This window comes from Peromyscus californicus, unplaced genomic scaffold (assembly GCF_007827085.1).
Source record: "Peromyscus californicus insignis strain IS unplaced genomic scaffold, ASM782708v3 Scaffold_4__1_contigs__length_199733344, whole genome shotgun sequence".
Taxonomy (NCBI): domain Eukaryota; kingdom Metazoa; phylum Chordata; class Mammalia; order Rodentia; family Cricetidae; genus Peromyscus; species Peromyscus californicus.
The window spans coordinates 31,535,739-31,558,227 of record NW_026294562.1 but is presented as its reverse complement, the minus strand read 5'-3'; the positions used below and the strand labels follow the sequence as shown (position 1 = coordinate 31,558,227).

The window sequence follows — 22,489 nt, the reverse complement described above, 5'->3', positions numbered from 1 at the left end:
AGAAGTGATGCTTGTTTCTAGGATCAATGCCACCTAAACAATCTGTTAGTCACTGTGTAAGGGACAGAATTGTAGAGTTACGTTTGAATTTACATGCTGTTAGCCTTTTAATTGTTCTCAGAAAAGGTCTCATTTACCCAGGCTGACCACAAACTGGTTACTCTTGTTTTTTTTTTTTTTTTTTTTTTTTTAAAAGATTTATTTATTTATTATGTATACAGTATTCTGCCTGCATGTGTCCTTGCAGCAGAAGAGGGCACCAGATCTCATTACAGGAGGCTGTGAGCCACCATGTGGTTTCTGGGAATTGAACTCAGGACCTCTGGAAGAGTAGCCAGTGCTCTTAACTGCTGAGCCATCTCTCCCACCCCAAACTAGTTACTCTTATCCACTCAGGAGGCAAAAAATTCTTCGACCACTAGAATCATGTCTGATATTGACATATTCAATATAGACTATTTGGGTATCTTTTGGTGGTGGGGGGAAATTAACTCATGCTGAATGTGTTAAGCCCATACTTTCACTAGGAAAAAAAGTAAATTTGTGATGTGGGAAACAAAAAAGTACATATGATCTAAATGTTAACTTTGAGATGAACTGCTTCAAGCCACAGGGAAATGTATCCAATGACTTCTATATTTAGACTGCTTTTCCTAGGATCACATCTAAGTTTGGAGGGAAAAATAGTTGCTATTTTGAGATAATAATTTTAAATAATTTTCATGAAGAATATATACTTCAATGCATAGACAGTATATAAGATTCCTATAAATTCAAAAGATGTGTATGATATTAGCTGTATTTGCTCTCCTTCATGTAGTCTGGATTATATCACAGCTGTTGATGCATAATTGAATATACAGTCTATATGAACGAGGCGAATTAACTCCCTCATCAAAATACAGCTAGATTTTACTGCCCATAATTTCTGCAGAGAAACTAGCTTTGTTGACACCAGTGTCTTCTTTCATGAGTCATATGTCCTTTTTCCAGCAGTCTGTCCCTCTGCATCAACTAATATTAGCTAGCCCTTCTTGGTCTCCTTTCTAAATGTTAAACTGCACCCACACTTAATAGCAGTTTACATATGAACATGTACACATTTCAAACTGGGATCCATATATGAGAAAGAAGATAAGAATTTTATCTTTCTGGGTTTGGGTGACCTCACTTAATAGTATGCATTCTGTCTATCCATTTCCCTACAAATTTCATGATTTAATTTTCTTTACATCTGAATAATATTCCATTTTGTATGTATAAATCATTTGTATTATCTATTCATCAGTCGATGGGCATGTTGGTTCCATTTTTGTGGTACTGTAAAATAGAGCAGCAAATAAACATGAATGTGTGAATATCGTTACAGCGGGATGTAGAGTTCTCTGGGCATTTCCCCAGGAGTGAGTAGCTGGGCCACATGGTAGTTCTATTTTTAATTGTTTGAGGGTCCTCCAAACTGATTGCCATAATGGCTCTATTTGTTTCATTCTAACTGGCAGTGAATGAGGGTTCCTCCCTCACCCCCACATCCTTCCCAATATTTGCTACTCATTTTGACTGGGGTGAAGTGCTACCTCAGAAGTAGTTCTAGTTTCAACTCTATCATGGAATTTTTCTTTTTTTTGTAGTGGATAAACCAGAAAAATATAAATGGCAGTAAAAGTATAAAACCGCAAATGAAGATCCATAGCTTCAGACTGGCCTTTCTAACTATATTATATAGAAAAGTTCACTGCAATGTGTGGAGGTTGGAACTGGCCACGTATTTGTTGAGTGGCTACCTTAGTCTAGCTGTGGGATGCTTTCATTTGTGATTTTTTTTTTTAAGGAGACAGAATTTCTCTGTGTAGCTTTGTGCCTTTCCTGGATCTCGCTCTGTAGACCAGGCTGGCCTCGAACTCACAAAGATCCACCTGCCTCTGCCTCCCGAGGACTGGGATTAAAGGCGTGTGCCACCACCGCCCGGCTCATTTGTGAATTTATTACAATAAAGTGATCTAGTAGAATGAAAGAAAAAGAAATGAGTCGACAGATTCTTTGTTCTGCCCCATAACAGCATCTCAGTTATGTTCCATTAGTGTCTTTTGGAGTAAACTTTCATCATTTCGCTCAATGCCTTTCTCCCCCTTAGGAATCAATACTACGAACCACAATTATCTTTTATAAAATTTTTTTAGACAGAAAGCAAAGAGATAATTCCACAGTGAATATTATGCAAGGGAGAGTACAGCCAGACAAAGGCTGTGTCAAAATAAGGTAAACTTGTAGGCTACCTGACAATTCCATGGCTATTCCATTTCGTTGTTGTGTGGGTTGGCAATAGGAGCTCTTAAAATGTTTTTATCTTCTTAGGGGTGTCCCTTTGGAACTAAGCTCCTCTTCTTTCAGAGTGATGAAACAAAACCTTGATGGCTCTGCACGGGGCTTATCACTTCATTTATTGCTTAATCATCTGAGTCTATTTTGTTACCAGTTGCTTTACATGGCCCCCCATGCCTGCTTGCCTGTGAAGTACATACCCAGGAAGTTGCAAAAATGCTGAGCCAGTGTCCTGGATGCCATTTTGGAGAACACAGGAACTCTGCTACACACATGTGGCCTCTGGGAGTAAGATGGTTATTGCCACTCAGGGAATCTAACTTTAGGATTTACAAAAACAATGAGAGGTACCCCAAGCACACCCTGTGACAAGAGTCTGGTTCTCATCTGCCCATTTAGAATATCCTAGTCAAAAAAGGGTAGGAAGCAAATGACTGGGATCCAGGGCTCTGCACTGAAAACCATTCCTTACTGAGAGTTTGGCTTTGCAGTTTAGAAGAGAAAATGGATAAATAAAAGGAAGCTACTTCAGGTGCCCACAGGTCGGCATAGGGAAGATTAGGAACCTGTCATTTCTCATGGTAGATCAGAAAATAAAAAGCTTTAGTGGTTCAGGGGAAGTTAATAGGGTCTATCACTGAAGGTCACTTGAAGATCTCAGGGTTTTCCTCTGAGAGAAGAAATGTAGCTTAGCAATGGGGAGAAGAAAAGAAGAATCATTCTATTATAATTTTCTATATTAACACAGCTGGAATGATAAATGAAGATGGCTACTGTGAGTGTATTTAATAATAAGTGACACTTATTACAGGAAAAATAGTAACATTGAAATACATAATATCAAATACACAATGCAAAATATGCTATTGTGGTGACTGTAATTCTTTTAATTGTTACAACCTTATGAAGGACACATTCTATTATTATCTTAATTTAACAGAAAAGGAAACTGAGGCTCAGGAGAGTTAAGTAAATGACTAAGTATGCACAGCTGTTAACAGGAATTCCCAACATCTAACTCCAGATTTTTACCATGTTATGTTATCTGATTATCTTTCCTCTACAGCCATTTTTTGCCACCAAAACATGAATGGCAAAATATTTAGAGAAAAGGGGAATCTGAAAGCCTGCCAAAACAATATACATAGCAGAGATCATCATCATCATAGCCATTCTGCATTAACTTTAGTTCAGGTTCTTGAAAAAACTGGAAAAAATATTATTTCTCTCTCTATTTCTCTCTCTCTCTCTCTCTCTCTCTCTCTCTCTCTCTCTCTCTCTCTCTCTCTCCCCCTCTCCTCCCCACTCTCTCTCTGTGTATGTGTATGTATGCATGTACACTGTGTTTGTGTGTGTGTGTGTGTGTGTGTGTGTGTGTGTGTGTGTGTGTCGTGTATGTAGGGGCACACACATGCCATGGTGTGCTTGTGGAGGTAAGAGGACAATTTCATGGAGACAGCTCTTTCCTTCTACATTTAGGTGGAACTCAAACTCAGGTTTTAGACTTCCACAATTATTTTTTTCCTGCTAACCCATATTACTGGCCCTAGAACAATTTATTTTTAAGTTAATGGTCTGTGATAGTTTTAATTGTCAACTTGACACATCTAGAGCCACCTGGGAAAGAAGTCTCAATGAGGGACTCTTTAGAACAGACTGGCCTCTGGGCCTGTCTCTGGGGATTGTTTTGATTATATTAATCGAGGTGAGAAGACCTACCCACTGTGTGTGGCACCATTCCTTGTGCACCGAGTAATAGTGGAGAAAACTGAAAACCAGCATGCATGCATTAACTCCCTGCTCGTTGCTTTTGACTGTGGCTATAGTGTAAAAGCTGCCTGTTCCTGCTGCCTTGGTTTCCCTGCAATGATGGACAGTAACTTGGAATTGTGAGCCAGATAAATCTTTTCTCCCCTAAATTGCTTTGGTAGGAGTAATCTATCACAGGAACTGGAAAAGAAACTAAGACAGGAACACTTATGCTTCTTTTGTTTCACAGTAGTAGTAGTAGTAGAAAGAATCTAAACATTTGTTGAAGCCAGAATGACAGAAAAGTTTCTAAGTTAAAAAAAAAAGTCTGTCATTTGGGGCAATAGCAACAGTTCTCACTGTATGGACTTTTGCCACTTCCAATGCATCATCTTGACGTTTTTTTTCCCTGTGAGATCTGAACCACACCTCTCAGAGAAGCTATAAGGGGAGAATTATAAACTGGACATGGCTCACCCTTGATGCAGGGGGAGGGGCTTGGTCCTGCCTCAACTGAATGTGCCAGGCTTAGCTATCCCTCACATGGGAGAACTTACCCTGTTGGAGGAGGGGATGAGGGGTGGGTCGAGGGCAGGAGGTGGGGGGATGGGAGGAGTGATGAGAGGGGGATCAGTGGTGGTTGGTATGTAAAGTGAATAAAAAAATTTAAAAAATATAAAAAAATAATAAAAATAACTTTTAAGTTAAAAAATAAACTGGACACGGACTTGAAGATTATAAACCAGGCTTCAAATGAAAGGTTGATCATTTTAGTAAGGAGTACAAGTTTATGAGGAAGCCTGTGTTCTCGTGCTTTGGTTTCATAACTATTTACTATAGTGCTACATCCACTCTGCTTTATCTGGATATCAGTCTTCCTCTTCCACACAACCTGTGCTGATCCTACTTTGCTTATGACTAAATCTTATTCTCTCTTTGAAGCAAACTGTGAGTTCCCAAAGCCAGAAGCAATTTTTCTAATTAAACTTTTAAATCTCCCATAAATGACGTAGAAAAAAATACAGTGCAAGGAAAGAAGGCTTTATGTCCCCCTTATATTTTGTTTTTATATTTTAGCTAAGGATAGCTTATGGGTACAGGAAATGTTAGGATTACAGAATAAATTAATATTTAGTGCAACAACAACTAATGTTGCCAGGATACAAAGTTGTTTGTCTGATTCGTGGGAAAATCTTCTCTGAATCATGTGCCTCTGACAAAAATAGAAGGAGATTATGGGTGTTACTATAAAGCAACAGGACACATTTCCACTTAGGACTTTTAAAACCAACTTCATTATTTTATAATTACACCTTGCACATTAAGATACATGAAGGTATTATTTAATTACCTTATAGAGTAGTCTTAAAGAGTGAATGTATACACATGTGATATACATACAAGTGACATTGCAAACAGAATTGGTTTTCTAGAAGACATATAGTAAACACATCACACTGAACACATCACAAAGCTCATCAGTTAAGAACATAGATAAAAATATGGTCAATGGCAGATCACAGAAAGGAGACGGGACTCTGAATACACTTTAAGTTTCATATGATGTTCTCATCTCCACAAAAAAGTAAGTTATTTAAATCTTCGCCTGATAGAAATACTCTTGCACCTAAATTTACCTAAACTGACAAACAAGAAGTTGGGAAATGTTAAGATTAACAGGTTGGGTGTATCCTCATGCAAAATGCCTCAGGCATGATCTATGTATCAAGAAGTAACAATTATAAGATTTTTACCTCTTTGAGGTAGGACATGGAGCTCAAAATTTCAAATTTCTGAACTCTTCAAATCTCATTGGAGAGTTTATGATCTCATACTTGGGGAATGTTTAGGATGCTACATGCAACTTATAGTGTTGTTTTTTAATATCCTTTGCCTGATAATTATTGTTGGTAAGTAACAATTAATTGGTTCAAGTAGTAAATGTTACATACTTTGTATTAGTATGTTCAGAACTTGTTTCCATGTGTTAAAAATGTATGCATTTTAGATATTTTATACATTTGCTAATACATTTTTGGGATGTGAAAGATCACATAAAATGACTTCTGAGTTTAAGGACATGTGTCTCTCTCTGATCCCAGTGGATTCATTGACCCTAATGCCTGCCTACCAAGGACTTACAGATATTATATAAACATTTTGCAAACTAGCTACATTTCTATTTTAGATGAATTCTTTAGGCTTTGGGTTTTCTTTTGTTCTTTTTAAAAATAATTTTATTTTTAATTACATGTACATTTACAGGTCCTCTAGAAGAGCAGCAAACACCTTTAACTGCTGAACTCTCTTTCTAGGCTCAGGGTTTGTTTTTCTTTAAAATACCTATGAAAAACGGTAAACAATAATATCCAAAAGGAAAAATCAGGCAAGTATGTAGAGTATCTCCTCTGACATGGAAATGATCTGTATAACTGTGTCCATACACAAGCATGCACATGTATCCCTGAACATACATACACATATTTTGTCTTTAAAAACTGTATTTCCTTTTATATGATTAAACTTCCCTAAATTTTGTGGCTATTTCTTTGTGCCTCTTATATATTTTTCTGAGAATTTTCTAGAAGTTTTCAATTTTCAATACAGTATTAAGTTTTTCAACTTGAAGTGGTCTCACAACTGTTTTCAAAGCTATTATAGTTTCAATACTTCAAACATCTTAGACAATGTCTATATTTCACTAAGTAAGTAACTTGAAGTTACTCTCTAGAAATCCACAGACATAATGCTGGTTTTTTTGTCAACTAAAACAGTTATTTTATTGTCCAAAGTCTTTATTAAAGATTTTATTTTTAATTTCATTTGTGTGTGTGTGTGTGTGTGTGTGTGTGTGTGTGTGTGTGTGTGTGTGTGTGCATGCACACACATGTGCAAAGGAGAGCACTGCCTGTAGAGGCCAGGATAGATCCTAATGTCACCTGGAGGTGGAGGCCAGTGTGGGCACTGGGAGGTGTGTGCTCCTAACCACAGGGCCATCTTCACCTTCCTTGCCTATAGTCTTTAAACCTGGATTTAAGGAACTAACTATATCAAACAGCCTCCAAATCATGTTCTAGGCAGTGGTTCTCAGCCTTCCTAATGCTGTGACCCTTTAAGACAGTTTCTCATGTTATGGTGACCCCAAACATAAAATTATTTCATTGTCACATCATAACTATAATTTTACTACTGTGATGAATTATAATGTAAATATATGATATGTGACCCAAAGAGGTAGTGACCCACAGATTGAGAATCACTGCTCAGAGGAATTCTGTCCTTTATATGGTCTATAGACTTGTTAATCCCAAAAAACTCTTTCCTCCCTAAATGGTTTTGGGCATAGCATTTATCAAAGCAGCAAAAACCAATTATGACAAGCTTCGTTAATTAGTCAGCAAAGTTTAGAAAAGCAGGAAGATTTGTCTGACTGCCTGTCTGTTTTCTGGACCTTTACTTGAATTTTATACCCATAATTAACAACAATCAGATCCTCACAGGCACATTTTGGATGTTCATGTCTAAAATAGTACTAATTTTTACATAGCTTCAGCCCATGTTACAGGGAGTATATGCAGATTCAGGGCAACACACTTTAGTGCTAAGACCTTTTCTAATACTCCAGCAAATGACATCTTTCCCTGTGTCAAAGCCAGGGAGCTAAACAGCAATAAAAACAAACATAAAAATAGCCCTGTGCCACTTGACTTTTATGGAAGGGATTCCTCCTGACCTCGGGTGGCAACAGTAACTGTTGACTGCGCTTCACACATGCTAGGGAGTTCCTAACATACTGTACTAGCGTCTCCTATCAGGGACTCCCTCATGTTCAGCAGAGAGGCAGAAGTGAATCTGTATCTGGAATGGGGCTACCTCTGTCACCAGGACATAGGTCCTTTCTTAATTTTTCTTGCAATAAGTCAGTTTTAAAATTCCCATTTCAAACAAATGCAAAATACAGTTGATTTCATATTGTTTATACCACATTCATACAATATGCTTCATACAATATGCTTAACAAATGAACAAGAATGTCATCATGTCCTATAATGTGTATCCATTTACCCAGTGAACTAAATTACATAAAACATAATTAATGTGAAATAAATTATACAAAACATCCAAACCATTATCTCTATAATCTAAATAGGTGGTTACAATTATAGAATAACAGAATTATTACCACTACATTTATTTTATTTATTTATATATAAGTTATATAACTATGTGTATAGATATGTATATATAATACATATTCCAGTTTCTTTTTCTGTGTTTACATTTAATTAATTTAATTGTATCATAATTAAGTTAGTAAGCACTGATCATAACTAAGGAAGGAAGTAATCATACAATCGGGGGCAAAAGTGATTTAAGGTGATTTAAATTAATTTAAAGTGATTAAATTAATGTGCTTAGCATTTATTGGATACTAAAAGTTTTCTAAGAAGCAATTTGTAGTTTGTTTTGAGTCCAGTGACTGCATATCCTAGCCCACGTTGTTAAACAATCTCTGACATGCCTGCACGAAGGTGTCTGTTTCTGAGTTAGAGCAACAATAGTTAATAGTCAATAGTTAATAGTTAATAATGAGAGGCAAAAGATGGATTCTTAGGCTAGGGGGGAAAAGCGAGGAAGAAGAAAAGCTTTGAAAAGCATTCAAAGAAAATTCACCTACCAGCTCCACTCGTCCGAAACCTCCAACTCCAAGGGTGTCGATGATGTTGAAATCAGACAGCTTCAGGTTGGCGAAGAAGGCAGCTTCGGCTTCATATCTGGATTTTTTGATGTGAAAAAATGGAAATTTCTTAGAGGTGCAGACACGAGTACCCGGGATGAGTGTACTGGAATGGCATGATTGTGACATGGGCTTTACCCGCTTCAATTCCATTTTGCTTTTAGAGTCTGTGCTTTCTCACACTCATAATTTTTTGGTCCCAGCTGTATAGAATAACATAGACTTGTACTTGTTTTTCAAAGGAGAAAAATACAGAGTATCCAGTGCATGCCAGTCAAGTGACTGATAAGTCCAGCTAGCAAACCAGTCACATCTTGGTGTTTTTTCTACGCGTCTTCTTGTGAGTATGGACTGTTTGAGTTGCTCTCTTGTGGATTTGTTTTGGATTTGATGGGCTTGCTTGGTTTTGTTTTTGCTGTTCAGGTTTTAGAAAGCAGTTTCTCATTAGTTTCCCTTATCCACAGCTTGGCAGTGTCTTCTATCAGTATTTATCGAGAGTGGCAGGATCCAGAGACAAGTGGGGGTGTCTCTGGAGTGAAATCCCAGCTAGGTTTTACGAAAACAGATCCGAAAAGCTGAGGACTGAGGTGCAAATGTCTGAAATGGATGATCCCGGGAGCATATTCATATCCCCAATAAAGGTCTTTACATCTCCTCACGGACTCTCTGCTAACAATCCCAGTGTCTTTATGTTTGCAAATTTCTTATGAGTGTTGAGAAGTGTGGACTAGCATCCAAGTCTAACTGCACATGTGTCAATCTGACATAGGCAAGAGGCCAAAATATGCTTCTACCCAATGAGAAGACTGAGTATGTGTTACTTAAAATAGCTCCTGGTTCAATGCCCTGCTGTTTTTAGAAAGGGCAGGAAGGCTTAAAGATGAAGATGATCAACCCACTGACTAAGCCAGGTCAGGACCACATTCAGCTGTCTCAAAATTGAAGTGTTGAAATCACTATGTATGACCCTTGACCTTCAGGCCAATAGGACTCAGTCTAGTCCTGTACTATGCACAGACATGAAGAACATACTTGAGGAAATGGTATGGACATAGCTTTGATCATTTTCAATTCAGTCATGGCACCTTTTGTGTTACTCTCTATGACATTTTTAGTTACCTCATTATCATCAAATACCTTTAACAGTTAGACTGCAAAGTACACCAAACAGCTTCTTAGATGAGCTTTCAAGTCTCTTCAATTTACAATTATGGTTATACCTTTTCAATAAATCCCTTGTTGACAGACAACGGAGAGTGGGTGACAACAAGTAGAAAAGCACTAGTCTTTCTTTATTTGCTTATTGTGTGAATTCAACTACTTTGAATGAACCTTTATAAACAAAGCTGGTGAATCCAAAAGGGTTTGTAGAGTTCTCTCTCTTATTAATGACACAATCCAAAGGTCACCAGAATGGTCCAGGAGCTGGTGAGCTAGAATGGAGCATAAGGAGCAAATGGACATTTCTAACATTCCAACTGCCACCTGCTTTTGGAAAGTTAAACTCCATCCCATTTAATAAGGCAGTGGCAGAGTGGACTCCAACAGGTGCTTAAAACGGACATCTGTTGAGATCAGACTCCATGAGGGTTTATATGTGTTCAAATATTTCCTGATTGTCTGGATAAATACATCCCTAATAGCATTGCTCCAGTTTTTGATTTTTGTTTTAAAAACTTTTTTTAAAGAAAAGATGGAGCTTTAAAAACATTTGAAACCTTTATACCCATGCTATTTTATCAGCCTCATAAAACAAACATGAAAAAGACCTGAAAGGAAAAATTTAAATAAATAGTGACTGGTTCTAACTTCTCATCACATCAACTGATGGCTCATTAATTCAGACCTTTGCTGCTTCTCTTTGGGTTTTTGCTTTGCTTTGCTTTGTCTGCTTTTTGAGATGAGGTCTTTTACGTGGACCAGGCTGGCTTTAAGCCCATGCTCCTCTTGCTTTAGCTTTCCCAGAACTGAGATTACATACGTGCACTGCCAGATTTGGATAACTGATGTTTTTATTAACCTAAAATAGTATGACTTGGTATATAACACTTTACTAAAATGCCATGTCATTACTAAAATAATCCTCACACATTTGTAACAAGAGCATTTTAAATAATAATGTGTTTGCTGAGTGCATAGATCTCAGGTGGAAAAAGGACATACTCAGATTATTGCATTAATGTCTTATACCTGTTTAATTTATGACATTATTACTTAAACCCTTGAATTACCCCTGACATTCAATTTGACCTTACAGTAGGCTCAAAGTACATCAAAATGAGTAGAGATTTTCAGCTTTGGTAGAACATCAAAGCTATCTGAGCTCTTGTAAAAATAATCTGAGCCACGCTGTAACCAAACAGATATTTCTAGTACTGATACCAAAAGTCAGCATTTTGAACAAATCCTAGTGATTCCGCTGTACAATCTGAACTGAGCCGCATAGGTCTAAACATTCTGAAAGCTCCAACAGGTTCCAACAGCAGCTTCAGAGTCTGAATTAGGATTAAATTGGACCAGAGGGAGTCAGGGGTGGTAGAACTTGGCAAGAGGGTTTTGGCTCCTGCATTTTTGGTCCTCCATCATCAGATTAACAATGGTTCTATAATGGCTATCAGATTGAAATGTTAACAAATAAATAATTAGGGCCAGTAAGATGGATCAGTTAGTAACAGTGCTTGCAAAATAAACCTGACAACCTGAGTTTAATTCCAAGAACCAACTTCTAGAAGTTATTCTTTGATCTTCACACATAAATGTCTATACCCACCCAGGACACACACACACACACACACACACACACACACACACACACACACACACACACGTACATATATACATGCATACATACATGCATATGTATGCACACACATGCATAATACATACACAAATAAATAGCTCATACAAGTAGAAAGATTATAATGCACTTAAGCTTGCATACCTATCTTCTTGGTCACTAAAAGTATTTCAACTAATGAGATGGATATATTAAATTTTCTCCCAAGTAGCAGATATTATTCTTTAGTTATAAAAATCCATTAGCCTATACACATTCCCATTCGCTAGAAACATTAATCATGACTATTGATATCATCGTAATTACGCCTTGCTAGTCTTTATTAATTACTTTTTGCTAGTATTAGTATGTGAATTTAAAAAAATGTTCCCTGATGATATTATCTTAATATTGATGGGACATATTTTAAATGGCCCTTAAGATGTTAAGATTTGTAGTCTTGCTCTTCTGCTCTGTTTATATTTGTGTCAGGGGCTAATTATTGAACAATCCAAACAACACAGAGGCAGTTTCTCTTTTCCAACCCAGGGAATGCTATGAGTTGTTTATTATTTTAGATGTAGTTAATTTTTCTTCTCATTTAGGTTTATTAAAGAGTAGTATCTTCATCACAGAGACTTTTCACATGTTCCCCTGTGAATTAACAACTTCCAAACATGAACAAGGTTGTGTGCAGGGATTTCTAAAGATGCTCAGCTGGGATTTTCTTTTCATTCTTTTTCTTTATTGTCCACAACAGGAGGGATATATCCACTCTTTCACTTGGGGATTTATCTAAAGACAATTTGAATCCATCAATGATCTAATTTCATTAGAGCTGATAAAGTTTAAATAGGAAAGAAACTAAGTAAGTAATTATTGATCCATTAAATGATCATTTTTCATCAAAAATTAAGTGTCTGACCCATATTTTTAGTTAACCTGCTGTGGGGAGGCCTGGGTACAAGCAATTAGGTATGGTAATGTGTTCATCTGTTGAACAGTGTTTATGGGAGAGCAGTTGCCAAGTGTTTAAATCCATTTCAGTAATAGGTATAGTTCTCAATATTTGGTTGCTTATACTATAATAGGGCTATAAAAGATATTCTCTAATTGCTCTTAAGTTCGTATGAGCCACTCACTTAAAATTATTATTATTAACTTAGTAATGGGGTGAGACTTATGGGTATGTTTTCCCAAAAAAGTGTGAGTACTGGCATATATGCTTCAGTTACAACTATATGAAGCCTATAAACATATAAATAGATTAATAAAACAGAAATGGGGTTAGAGTACAGCTTAGAGATAGAGCATATGCTTAGCAAGTGTGAGGCTCTGGTTTCAATCCCCAGCAAACATATAAAATGAATAAGTAAAACTATAATAGACAAATAAAAGAAGTACAAATTTCTATTCAAGACATTAAGTGTGCTGAGTGAGGCAGGCAGAAGGAATATGTCATTTCTCAAACATTCCTGATGATAAAATTCATGTGGGGCTCTAGTGATTAGAAACAATAGAACGTTGTAAATCCTTATGTGATATTTGTTGAACTGTGAATTGTTGGACAGTTAAGACCTGTTGGAAAGTTGCAAAACTGTCCTGAATTTTACTCCCTTTTCAAAGTCACTGCTATGTCACAGGAGTTCCTAAAGTAGTTAAATTAAAAAACCAAATGTGTGGGGGTGAGCCCAGGACACACAACCTGGAACATCTGCATTTCTTTCACCCCTGCATCTACCTCTCCTCTTCTCACAGCTGCTCATCTGCACTTATTTATTTCATATTTCTTAGGAAAGCAATAACAGTCTTTAGATTTCCAGTTCTTCCATTATTAACAGCCTCCATAATGCCAAGGAGTCAGAACAAGGAGCTCTTTACTAACCATCACAGTTGTCTCTCTGGCTCTCACAGAGCATCTATGCAAATTACTTATCTTTTTGAATTAAGAGAATTGTGCTGTATCTTACAGCTTATTATTAAAGTAGTAAACATATTTCTCCATGTGGAAGAGTGATTCATCCAGAAACAAACTTATGGAACTTACCACTGTATCTCTACATTGATTGTTATAATATCCCAAATATTTCTACATCATTTGATAAAGCAGACAAAATTATGTATACTTTTAAGTAAAGGTGAAATGACCAAAACATAGTAAGATGAGTCATTAAGAACCATTTGAACAAAGCGAATATGGCCCTGTTTGTTTAGTTCACTTTATCTACCATGCAAATTAACTTCAGAAATCTGAGCCTCAGAGGAAGCCTAACCACGGTCTCAGAACAGCCCCCATTCACATACAAATGATATTTCGTGGCCTTGCCTGGACTTATCTGCTCTTGAGTACATTTGTATTGCTGCTGAATTTAAGTTTATCAGTTCTTGGGGAAATCTATAAAAGTGAAGTATTTCAGCAAACAAGGATGGACTCTAACCGATGACTAAATTTTTTTTCGGTGTGTGTAATAACATGAGATTTAATCAGATGATAATATCTACTTGGGATTCAATAATGATATAAGAGAACACAAGAGCTAACAGACAAAAGCTTATGACTTGTGGTCCTGTTTCTGCCCATGACTTTGACCTTCCAAGTCCTCATTTCTTTAATGTTTAGGTACCTTAGAGATATTGAAGACATATATCCAAGCTAATAATCACGAATTGGTTACTAGTTCAAGTCAGAATCCAAGCTCTTAAAGCCTTCAGGCAAATATCTAGAAATTATCTGTCCTCACTTTGTATATGATAAGAGTTCACTGGAATTTACAAATACATTTATACAGAAATATATTTTAAAGGAGTGAGATGTTTTGGAAATGAGATTTATATATGGAAGACACAGTCTTAGACTATAATAAATGTAAGCTGTAACACTGATCATGCACTAAATGAAGACTTAATCGCATATAAAATATGTTATGGAATAATAGTTTCTGACTTAATAGAGCTTGGTGTGTTGAATAGTTTGTGTGGTCAAATAAATACAAATGTCGTAAAAAAAATTATGCCGTGCGTAGAGAAAGCAGCATTGAAATGAGAACAATGATGCTTGTTTGCATACTCAGCACAGATATAACTTGAACTTGAACCACAGGGACCACTGTCTTAAAGTGCTGTGTAAACTGTGGGTATGTATAAGGCACCAGGAGCTACATATCACACACCCTTGATGCTCAAATGTTTGAAGTTAAACAAATAGAGTCAGTAAAGCAAAAAATGGATTATCTTTACAATCAAGTCACCAGCCTGCTCTTATTTAACTGCCATCAGAAGAGCACATTTGGAAATTAGGCATGAAAGCAACATTTTTAAAATTCATTGAGAGCAGAGTGAATGATTTTGTAGGCTAAGTTACTAATGAGAGCTATTTTATTGTTGAATTATGTTTTCAAAAAAATTATAGGAAAGTCCCTATTATTATATAGAATTTCCTAGAAGGACCCTTAAGCATAAGAAATCTTACTCTAAAAATTTAAGCCTGAAGGGTAGCTCCTAATGTATTTTGTCATACAGAATCAAAGTATAACTAGTATTGTTTTAGTAGAAGAGAGAATATCTTGAAGAAATAAAAGGTGTAAAACTAATTTAACAAATCTTAAGTATTTCTTTAGATCAACTTTCTTCTGAAACTACAATCTCTTCTTTGGAGAGAGGAGATAACATTAGTTCACTGCCTATAGATCCCAAACTGTGCTTTTAACGACCACATGCTTCAAATATATATACTGACCTATCTAATCAATCTAGACATAACATGCTTCTATTTGTTTTTCAAGTGCATCCCTTGCACTTGAAAGCAACAAGAATGCACAGGAGACTGCAGTTCACCCTCTGCCTTAGAGCCACAGCCATGCAAACATCCTGCATGCAAGGAGCAGCTTTCTTCTAAGAAATAGAAGAATTCTCTCAAATAAATTATTCTTGCTAATTCTCTGTACAAATGAGGCAACAAATACTTGTGCTTCTGTTTCATATCTGGCCCTTTGGGATGTTGAAAAATAATTGATTTCTTTAAATATATATCAGAAGAATTAGGACCAGAACATTTCAGTGATTCTCATCACGGCATATTTTTACACTTATTTAATAAATTAAATTTCTTTTAAAAAATAGGAGAAGAATCACACAATTTTAGAAATGCTTTAAAAAAAATCTCAAAGCATAAAAATATTGACATTGTTCAAGATCTTCATCAACACCATTGATGTCCATCTAGTTCAACCTCTAAAAAACTAATTCTTGAGATATTAAATATACTGGCCAAGGTAAGACAGACCCCTTGATTGGAGACTGACATGTGGTCTGTAAATTATTTTTTAAAGTATCGGATTGTACATCTGCAGTTTTTATAACATCCTGATAAGTTAAACAAAGGAAAGCATAATAGTTACAAAATATATTTGAGGAAAAGATTTTCTTTGCTGCATTAATGATAATATGTCTACCTATATCGATGTACTTCAGTTCTAGCCTGTAATGATAGCAGACATGTGGATACTCAAGCTACATAATAGGGCTCATAAATGAAGGCATATTGGTGTTTAAAGATACTTAAAATTTTAAACAGAGAGATATTTATAAAAGAAATTGGTGAGAGTATGCTATTATATGCTGACAATTTGAAATATATGTTCAACATGCAATTGTAACTAACAATTTTCAAGGATATATACAATTTGAGATGAATTTTTATTTCTCTTAACTGATTTTGTAAGTAAATATGAACTACCATGACAAGAGCTATGTCCTAGTGCTTTTTCATGCACCTTAACCCAGATCACAGGAATGGAAGGACAGTAGATAGGGTGGAAAAGTTCAAGACTAAAACGGCAGTTGTTTTTGTTTTCCATAAATGTAAACATTTATTGCACAAGTACTTTCTTTAAAACATGCTCCTCAGTCATGGAGATTTAGAATAAATTTGTTATCAAATTTCACTTTCATTTCAACTATGAGTTTGAAGGAATATTGTTACATGATTTCATTTATCACTTCATAAATCTCTTGGACACACACACACACACACTCCTTATTGAAACTGCAAAATTATTCTCAATTTAAAATAATTAGTAAATGTAATAAGATGAAAGAAATTGGAAAGGGCCATTCAGACAGTCCACAAACATTTAACAAAAAGAGAAGATTTCTCACATTTGGTTACCTTATTGTTGCATATTTTGCAGGGGAAGACCTTACCTTTAGACTATAATATTTTTATTTGTCTTTTCTGACTTCCCCTTCCTTGCAGAAGTTTATAGTCTCAAGGCTCTCTCATGGTCAAATCTGCATGGTCTTGGGTTGACTTGCGTTTACAATGCCCTTGATAATGCAAGCTGCAACAATGGTGGGAATACCACCTTTGCTTGCTGCCTGTCTTTCCCAGCTTAACAATGCATATATAAGAAGCCCCCTTCACATGCCAGAAGACTGTATCTGTTCAGATCCTCAGTTCAAGTTGCCCTCTTACTACTGCAGGAACAACAGAATTACAGGGACAGACTGCAGAAAACCCTCCTTCTGCCCACTGTAACAGGAGTCTGCTGAATTGGAGATGCATGCCTTAGAAACTTACACAATGAGCTGGCTGGCACCTGTGAGCAGGTGTCCAGCAAAGTAAGCTAGTAAAGAAGTCAGGAACTTGTGCTGCGGGCTATGGAGATGGGGGGGGGGTCATCTCCTTTGAGAGAAAGCTAAACAGTCACTTCTTTCCTAAACTTTGTTTAAACCTATGCTTGGTGCTTGGAAAGACTCAATTCTCTTTCTCAGTAAAGAGATTTGAAGGCTTTTTATTAACATGAATATTTGTAGAATGGTACTTGCTGACTTGGAATCAAAGGTATAAGCAACAAACAACAGGAAGAATTATTATAATTTTAGGTCTCAAGCTGCCAAAATTATACTGTAAGCAAGCTTCTTCAAGTATATCTAGAAATGTATATAGTAAATTAAAATGCAAAATTATATCATGATTTGTTTCTCTTGAACATAGTGTACTGAATTTTTTCAGAGATAAGCCATTTATTAGGTGAATAAGTGAATGAGATGTGTTACTTAGAGTCATAGTCTACGAAGAATTGCTAACAAAGACTCTCCAAGCATAAGCTTAAGCTGTAAATGCTGTGGACTGTAAGCTGAATGGGATGCCTTTGATCCAAGATCTTTGAAACAAGTTTAAATATGCTTTTAATAGTAATACTTATTGTCTAATAGCAGTGAGGGATGGGATGATGCACAAATTTTATTTTATGTTATTTTTGAAATATATCTTCTCTCATAATCACATGGATTTCACTTAACTATTTAAAAAAAGTAGATAATCTAGTCCACAAACAATTAGGTTCTATTCTGGAACACATTCTCCATAGCCTAGAATTCAATATAGATTTTTTCCTTCAACCAATTAAATAATCATTTATTAAACACAGGAGAGAGTTCAGAGGTTGACCTCCAGTTATCTCTATTGAAGAAGGCATCAACAAAACTTTTACGGAAGCCATTGTTAGCTAATCAGATATTAAGTATATTTTTGATATTTGATAACCATCTGACTTCCTATCACTGGATTTTCTTTGAGCTATCAAGACAGCCAAATTTGTTAGGCCAGTGCTTGTCATATATTCATGGAAACAGGGAATACCTAAGCAGGTAGCATTATTCTATGACTGAAGCATATCCTTGGAGGCCAGTTGGCTTTGGGCAAACCTCAGCTCTGCTACAGAAACTTAATCCATTTCCATTTAACCAGCAGGAGAAATGAATCAGCTTCTTTGGGTTATAGGAAATGTTAAATGAGATTAAATGACATGGAAGTAAAATAAAGACAATTATTATGAATAACTTTTGAAAGATAATCGTTGCCTGTGATACATTTTAATTATGTGTAAGATACTGTCATTTTAGTCATGTCTAATTATTACTAATTGCCTAAATTTTCTGTCCATGGATTTTGAGCAGGCATAAAACTATCCTGGTTCACCTGGGTATGATCTACAGTACATTTAGTTGGCAAACAGAATAGACGTTAGTATATAGAAATGAATGAATTTAGGAACATTTGGGATCTGTACTGACAACAATGTGCTTTCATTCCTTCTCTAGAATTCAATTTCTTCATCAGATTGTTGTAATTATGGCTTTTGTTGTTTCCAGGATAGTGGATGACATTCGCAACTGCTGCAGCATATTGCGATTTATACTGCTTTTTATATATGCAAATTATACTGCAATTTATATATGCTTTTTACCATTTTAATTTCTGAAGTATTTGTGATTCGTTGCTGTCAAATGAATCAAACTGAAAATTTTGTCATAGGTAATGAATGAAGCTTGGAACTCCTGCTGTCTCTTCTAGACTTTTTATTAAGAAGGAGGTAAGTGAGAGTCTCTTTTGGAAATTTAAATTTAACATGTTCTTCATGTCTACTTTGCCTTCAGAAAACATGGAATTTGTGAGGCTTCAAATGGACAAAAGAAAGACACAAAGTCCTGATATTGCTTCCCAACAAGGTCCTTACCTTCAACTATTCCCTGAGCTTGTGAGACAGAGACGATACGTCACCATGCTCTTGGCCACAGCCAGAAAACAGAGAGTCAGGTAACAACCTTCGCAATCCAGAGCCTGGAAATGACTGAAACAGATTCTCAAGAGGCATTTACTGCTCTGTCAACGTCCCCACTGAGGACGAATCATTGCCCAAATTAGAGTTTCCGAGAAACTATTCAGGGACCCATTCCTGTAAACATCCCTCTATCATTTTCCAGAGCTTCCTCAGTATGAGAAGCTCCAGAGAGCCAGCCCAAAGACCCATGTTCATTAGGAAACAGTGAAAGTCTTGCCAAAGTCCATAGGCACAAAGGACATCATTAATTACTTTGTAGCATGCCAGTGAACACCATGGCTGTCTCCTGTTAGCCAGATATTTGTCAGTGGATTTTTTTATGCTGAGAAGGCTCAATGTCTGATCAGCTCTCTTGCTGTCTTTGGCAAATAATTATAAATACTCCTTTGATTAAAGTCCTTACAAGATTTTATGTCTTCACTCCACTGCATGATGTTTGTTAAGGGATCATTCCCAGAGGTAAAATTTGGAAGACAAAACAAATTAAAAAACACACAGAGATAAATTCCTTCTTCATATTTTACTGACAAATGACAACAGAAGGAAAACAGGGGACAAGAGATACATTTCCTTTTTCAGACTCCTTCAGAGTATATTTGCAATTCTTCATCACATCACATGAGTTTATTTGCAGTGCTAAGAATATACAACACAATTAACTTGGCATGGGGACATTCCCCATCAGTGGAGAAACAGTCATCAGTAGACTAATGCTTTGGAGATGAAAGTGAAACCATGAGGCTTTGGGACCCACTTATTGCAGATGCTTTGATATTGTCTATTCTAGCAACTATCATCACCCATCCACTTCCACCCAGCAGTGCTGACTTGAAGAGCCTGGTCTGTATTGTTGTTACAGATCCTACTTGGATCAAGAGTCCTCCATGCAGACATAAGGAAACAAGCTATGACATAGCCAGGAACAGTATTTTCATTTTACATATGTATAACCCTGTTGTCATCAGTCCATGTTCGTGTGTTTCACTGCAGTTGAACAGCTGCATACATGCCTGGCACTGGCGAGCCCTTCCATACAAGGTCCCCTTGTGGGAAGCACATTCAATACAGGAGACACACACTAACAGCCAATAGTGAAGAACATCCTACAGCATATGCCTTTCATTCCTGGGTTTCATTCTATCATTAAAAGACAGACATTTACTTGATTGGGACCAATGGAAAAATCTGAGTTTCTAAGTCAAAATTTTTTCTAAGAACTTAAGCATGCGATCCCCTTTCCTTTTGGTTCAGATCCCCCACCTTCCAGACCAGAGTTCTTCCGTTCAGCAACCTATTGGCTCAAATCCCTGCATCAGCTGCTGCCTCTTCACCCCACACTTTTAATTTTTTATAGAAAATCCAAATCAGAAACGAGCAAAAATCCTTTTGGCATTTTAGAGAGTCAATGAAAATGAGGCTGTAATGACTATGGGAGTGATGCAATTGAGAGCGAGGGCCACACAGGCTGTGCTGGCAGAAAATGGGTTCCATTCAGGAGAATGTCATTGGGGGATGATTTCAGCTAACCCGCCCACACTTGAGTTTCAGATTTACTTGCCTTTAAAGAATTCCAAATCAAGAGAAATTGCATACCACCTGCTTTAGATTTTCTAACAGAAAGTGAACATTGAGTTTGGCAGCTAAAACAGACATTAAAGCTATGGCATCTCTAACTTCCTCTGGAAGGGGAGGGAGATCTGAAAGCAGAAACATAAAGTTAAGAAGCAACACGGAAGTTATCACCGTTTCATTGCCTACAACACAATCTGCTATCATTGCCTAGAGCGTAACAGTGTGTAGTGAGACTTCAGCCTGAGGTGGGAAGCAGGTCTGTTTTGCCCACCCGCCATTGCATCCCTATGGTTTTCATGCTGCATACAGAAACCATTTCTATTATTTATGTTTTCAGATGTTACTACATGTGCTGGATTTTGTTTTCTGTTCAACTCATACTTCATTTCTAAATGGAATATATTTTACTTTGTTATACTATAACATAATACCACATATGGAATGCATTACATATATCAAGAAAAATGAGAATCTTAGGTTTTATCATTAAATATTAATAGATAAGTAATATTTCCTTATCAGTTTTCCAATGAGATAAAACTAAAAGCTTACAAACCATGTGACAGGAATTTGGATATAGCTCTTATTCATGTTACTTTAATGTACTATAAACTTTCTGTTGTGATAATTTATCAATTAAAATAAACCAGATATCTCAATTTTGTTAAGTTTCTCTAAGGACTTGGGGTTAATATTCTCCAACTATATCTTTATTCCAGTAATCAATGTGGTATCAACAAGATATGAGATTTCTTGTAATTTGTTTATTTTTTAAATTTGCCCACTTCACTTTTTAATATTATATGGAATTATTGTTTTCATTTAGTGCATTTTCAAGGGCAGTCAAAATAAACCTTATAATCAATTGTGATTATGACTACCTTAGTGACCTGATTAATAAAAGTTTTCAATATGTATCCATGGACTACTGGCTATACAGGTGCCTACCAGTCCTAAAAGACTATAATGGTTTGTTTCTACTCTGGAGTGTCTGTGAACTGGCAATGAGGCTTGATGCCGTACTATGATTGAGAATTCAGCTATGAAATCATGCATGGAACAGGTTTGACCCATGATAGTCTGTCCATGACATTCTTTTTCACTCATTATTTTTAGCATAGAAATAATAGATCAATTGACTTGAAACAACAAAGGCCATTTTCAAGGTTGGTATCACCTTTGCCCTACATACTTTATAATAGAAACCAGTTGTCTAAGGGTGGCAGCAATTATCCCTAGGTTGATAAAAACACAATTGTCCTGTGAGGGACAGATTCTGTGAAAACTGTATAATTTTTACATAATTTACCAATGGAACTCTCTAGAGACTGATATGCTGAAAGGCATTTGATGGACTGAGGGAAGGAACCTGAGCCAGCTAAGGCAAAGTAAAATAAAAATCTTTGAAATCATTTTGAATAGTAAGTAATCTGAATATTAAGGTCAAAACAGAATTCAAATGATGTGTTTGCAGCAGAATTGGGCCATTCTGTAAACTACTAATAATACACGAATATTCCAGGTACTCTTATAGATACTGACTGGGGGACACAGATAAGTACAAAATAGAGAAAAGAAAAACCCAACCCTCATATGGCTTACATGCTGATGGAGGAGAAAAAGAAATAAAAAATGTATGCATTAATTGTGGTAAGTGTTGTGGATGACAGTTAAGAGTGTGGGAATAGGTACGGGGGCTACAGTTTT

General features: G+C 36.3%; 1 protein-coding gene across 1 annotated transcript in view; it reads right to left on the bottom strand.

Annotated features, from left to right (window-relative positions):
• The window catches only part of Prkg1 (protein kinase cGMP-dependent 1), a 1,138,884-nt gene that overhangs the window by 45,752 nt on the left and 1,070,643 nt on the right, over positions 1-22,489 (bottom strand). Inside the window, 1 exon segment of the mRNA XM_052760872.1 lies at positions 8,750-8,846. Within this exon segment, the coding sequence (XP_052616832.1) occupies positions 8,750-8,846 (97 nt within the window).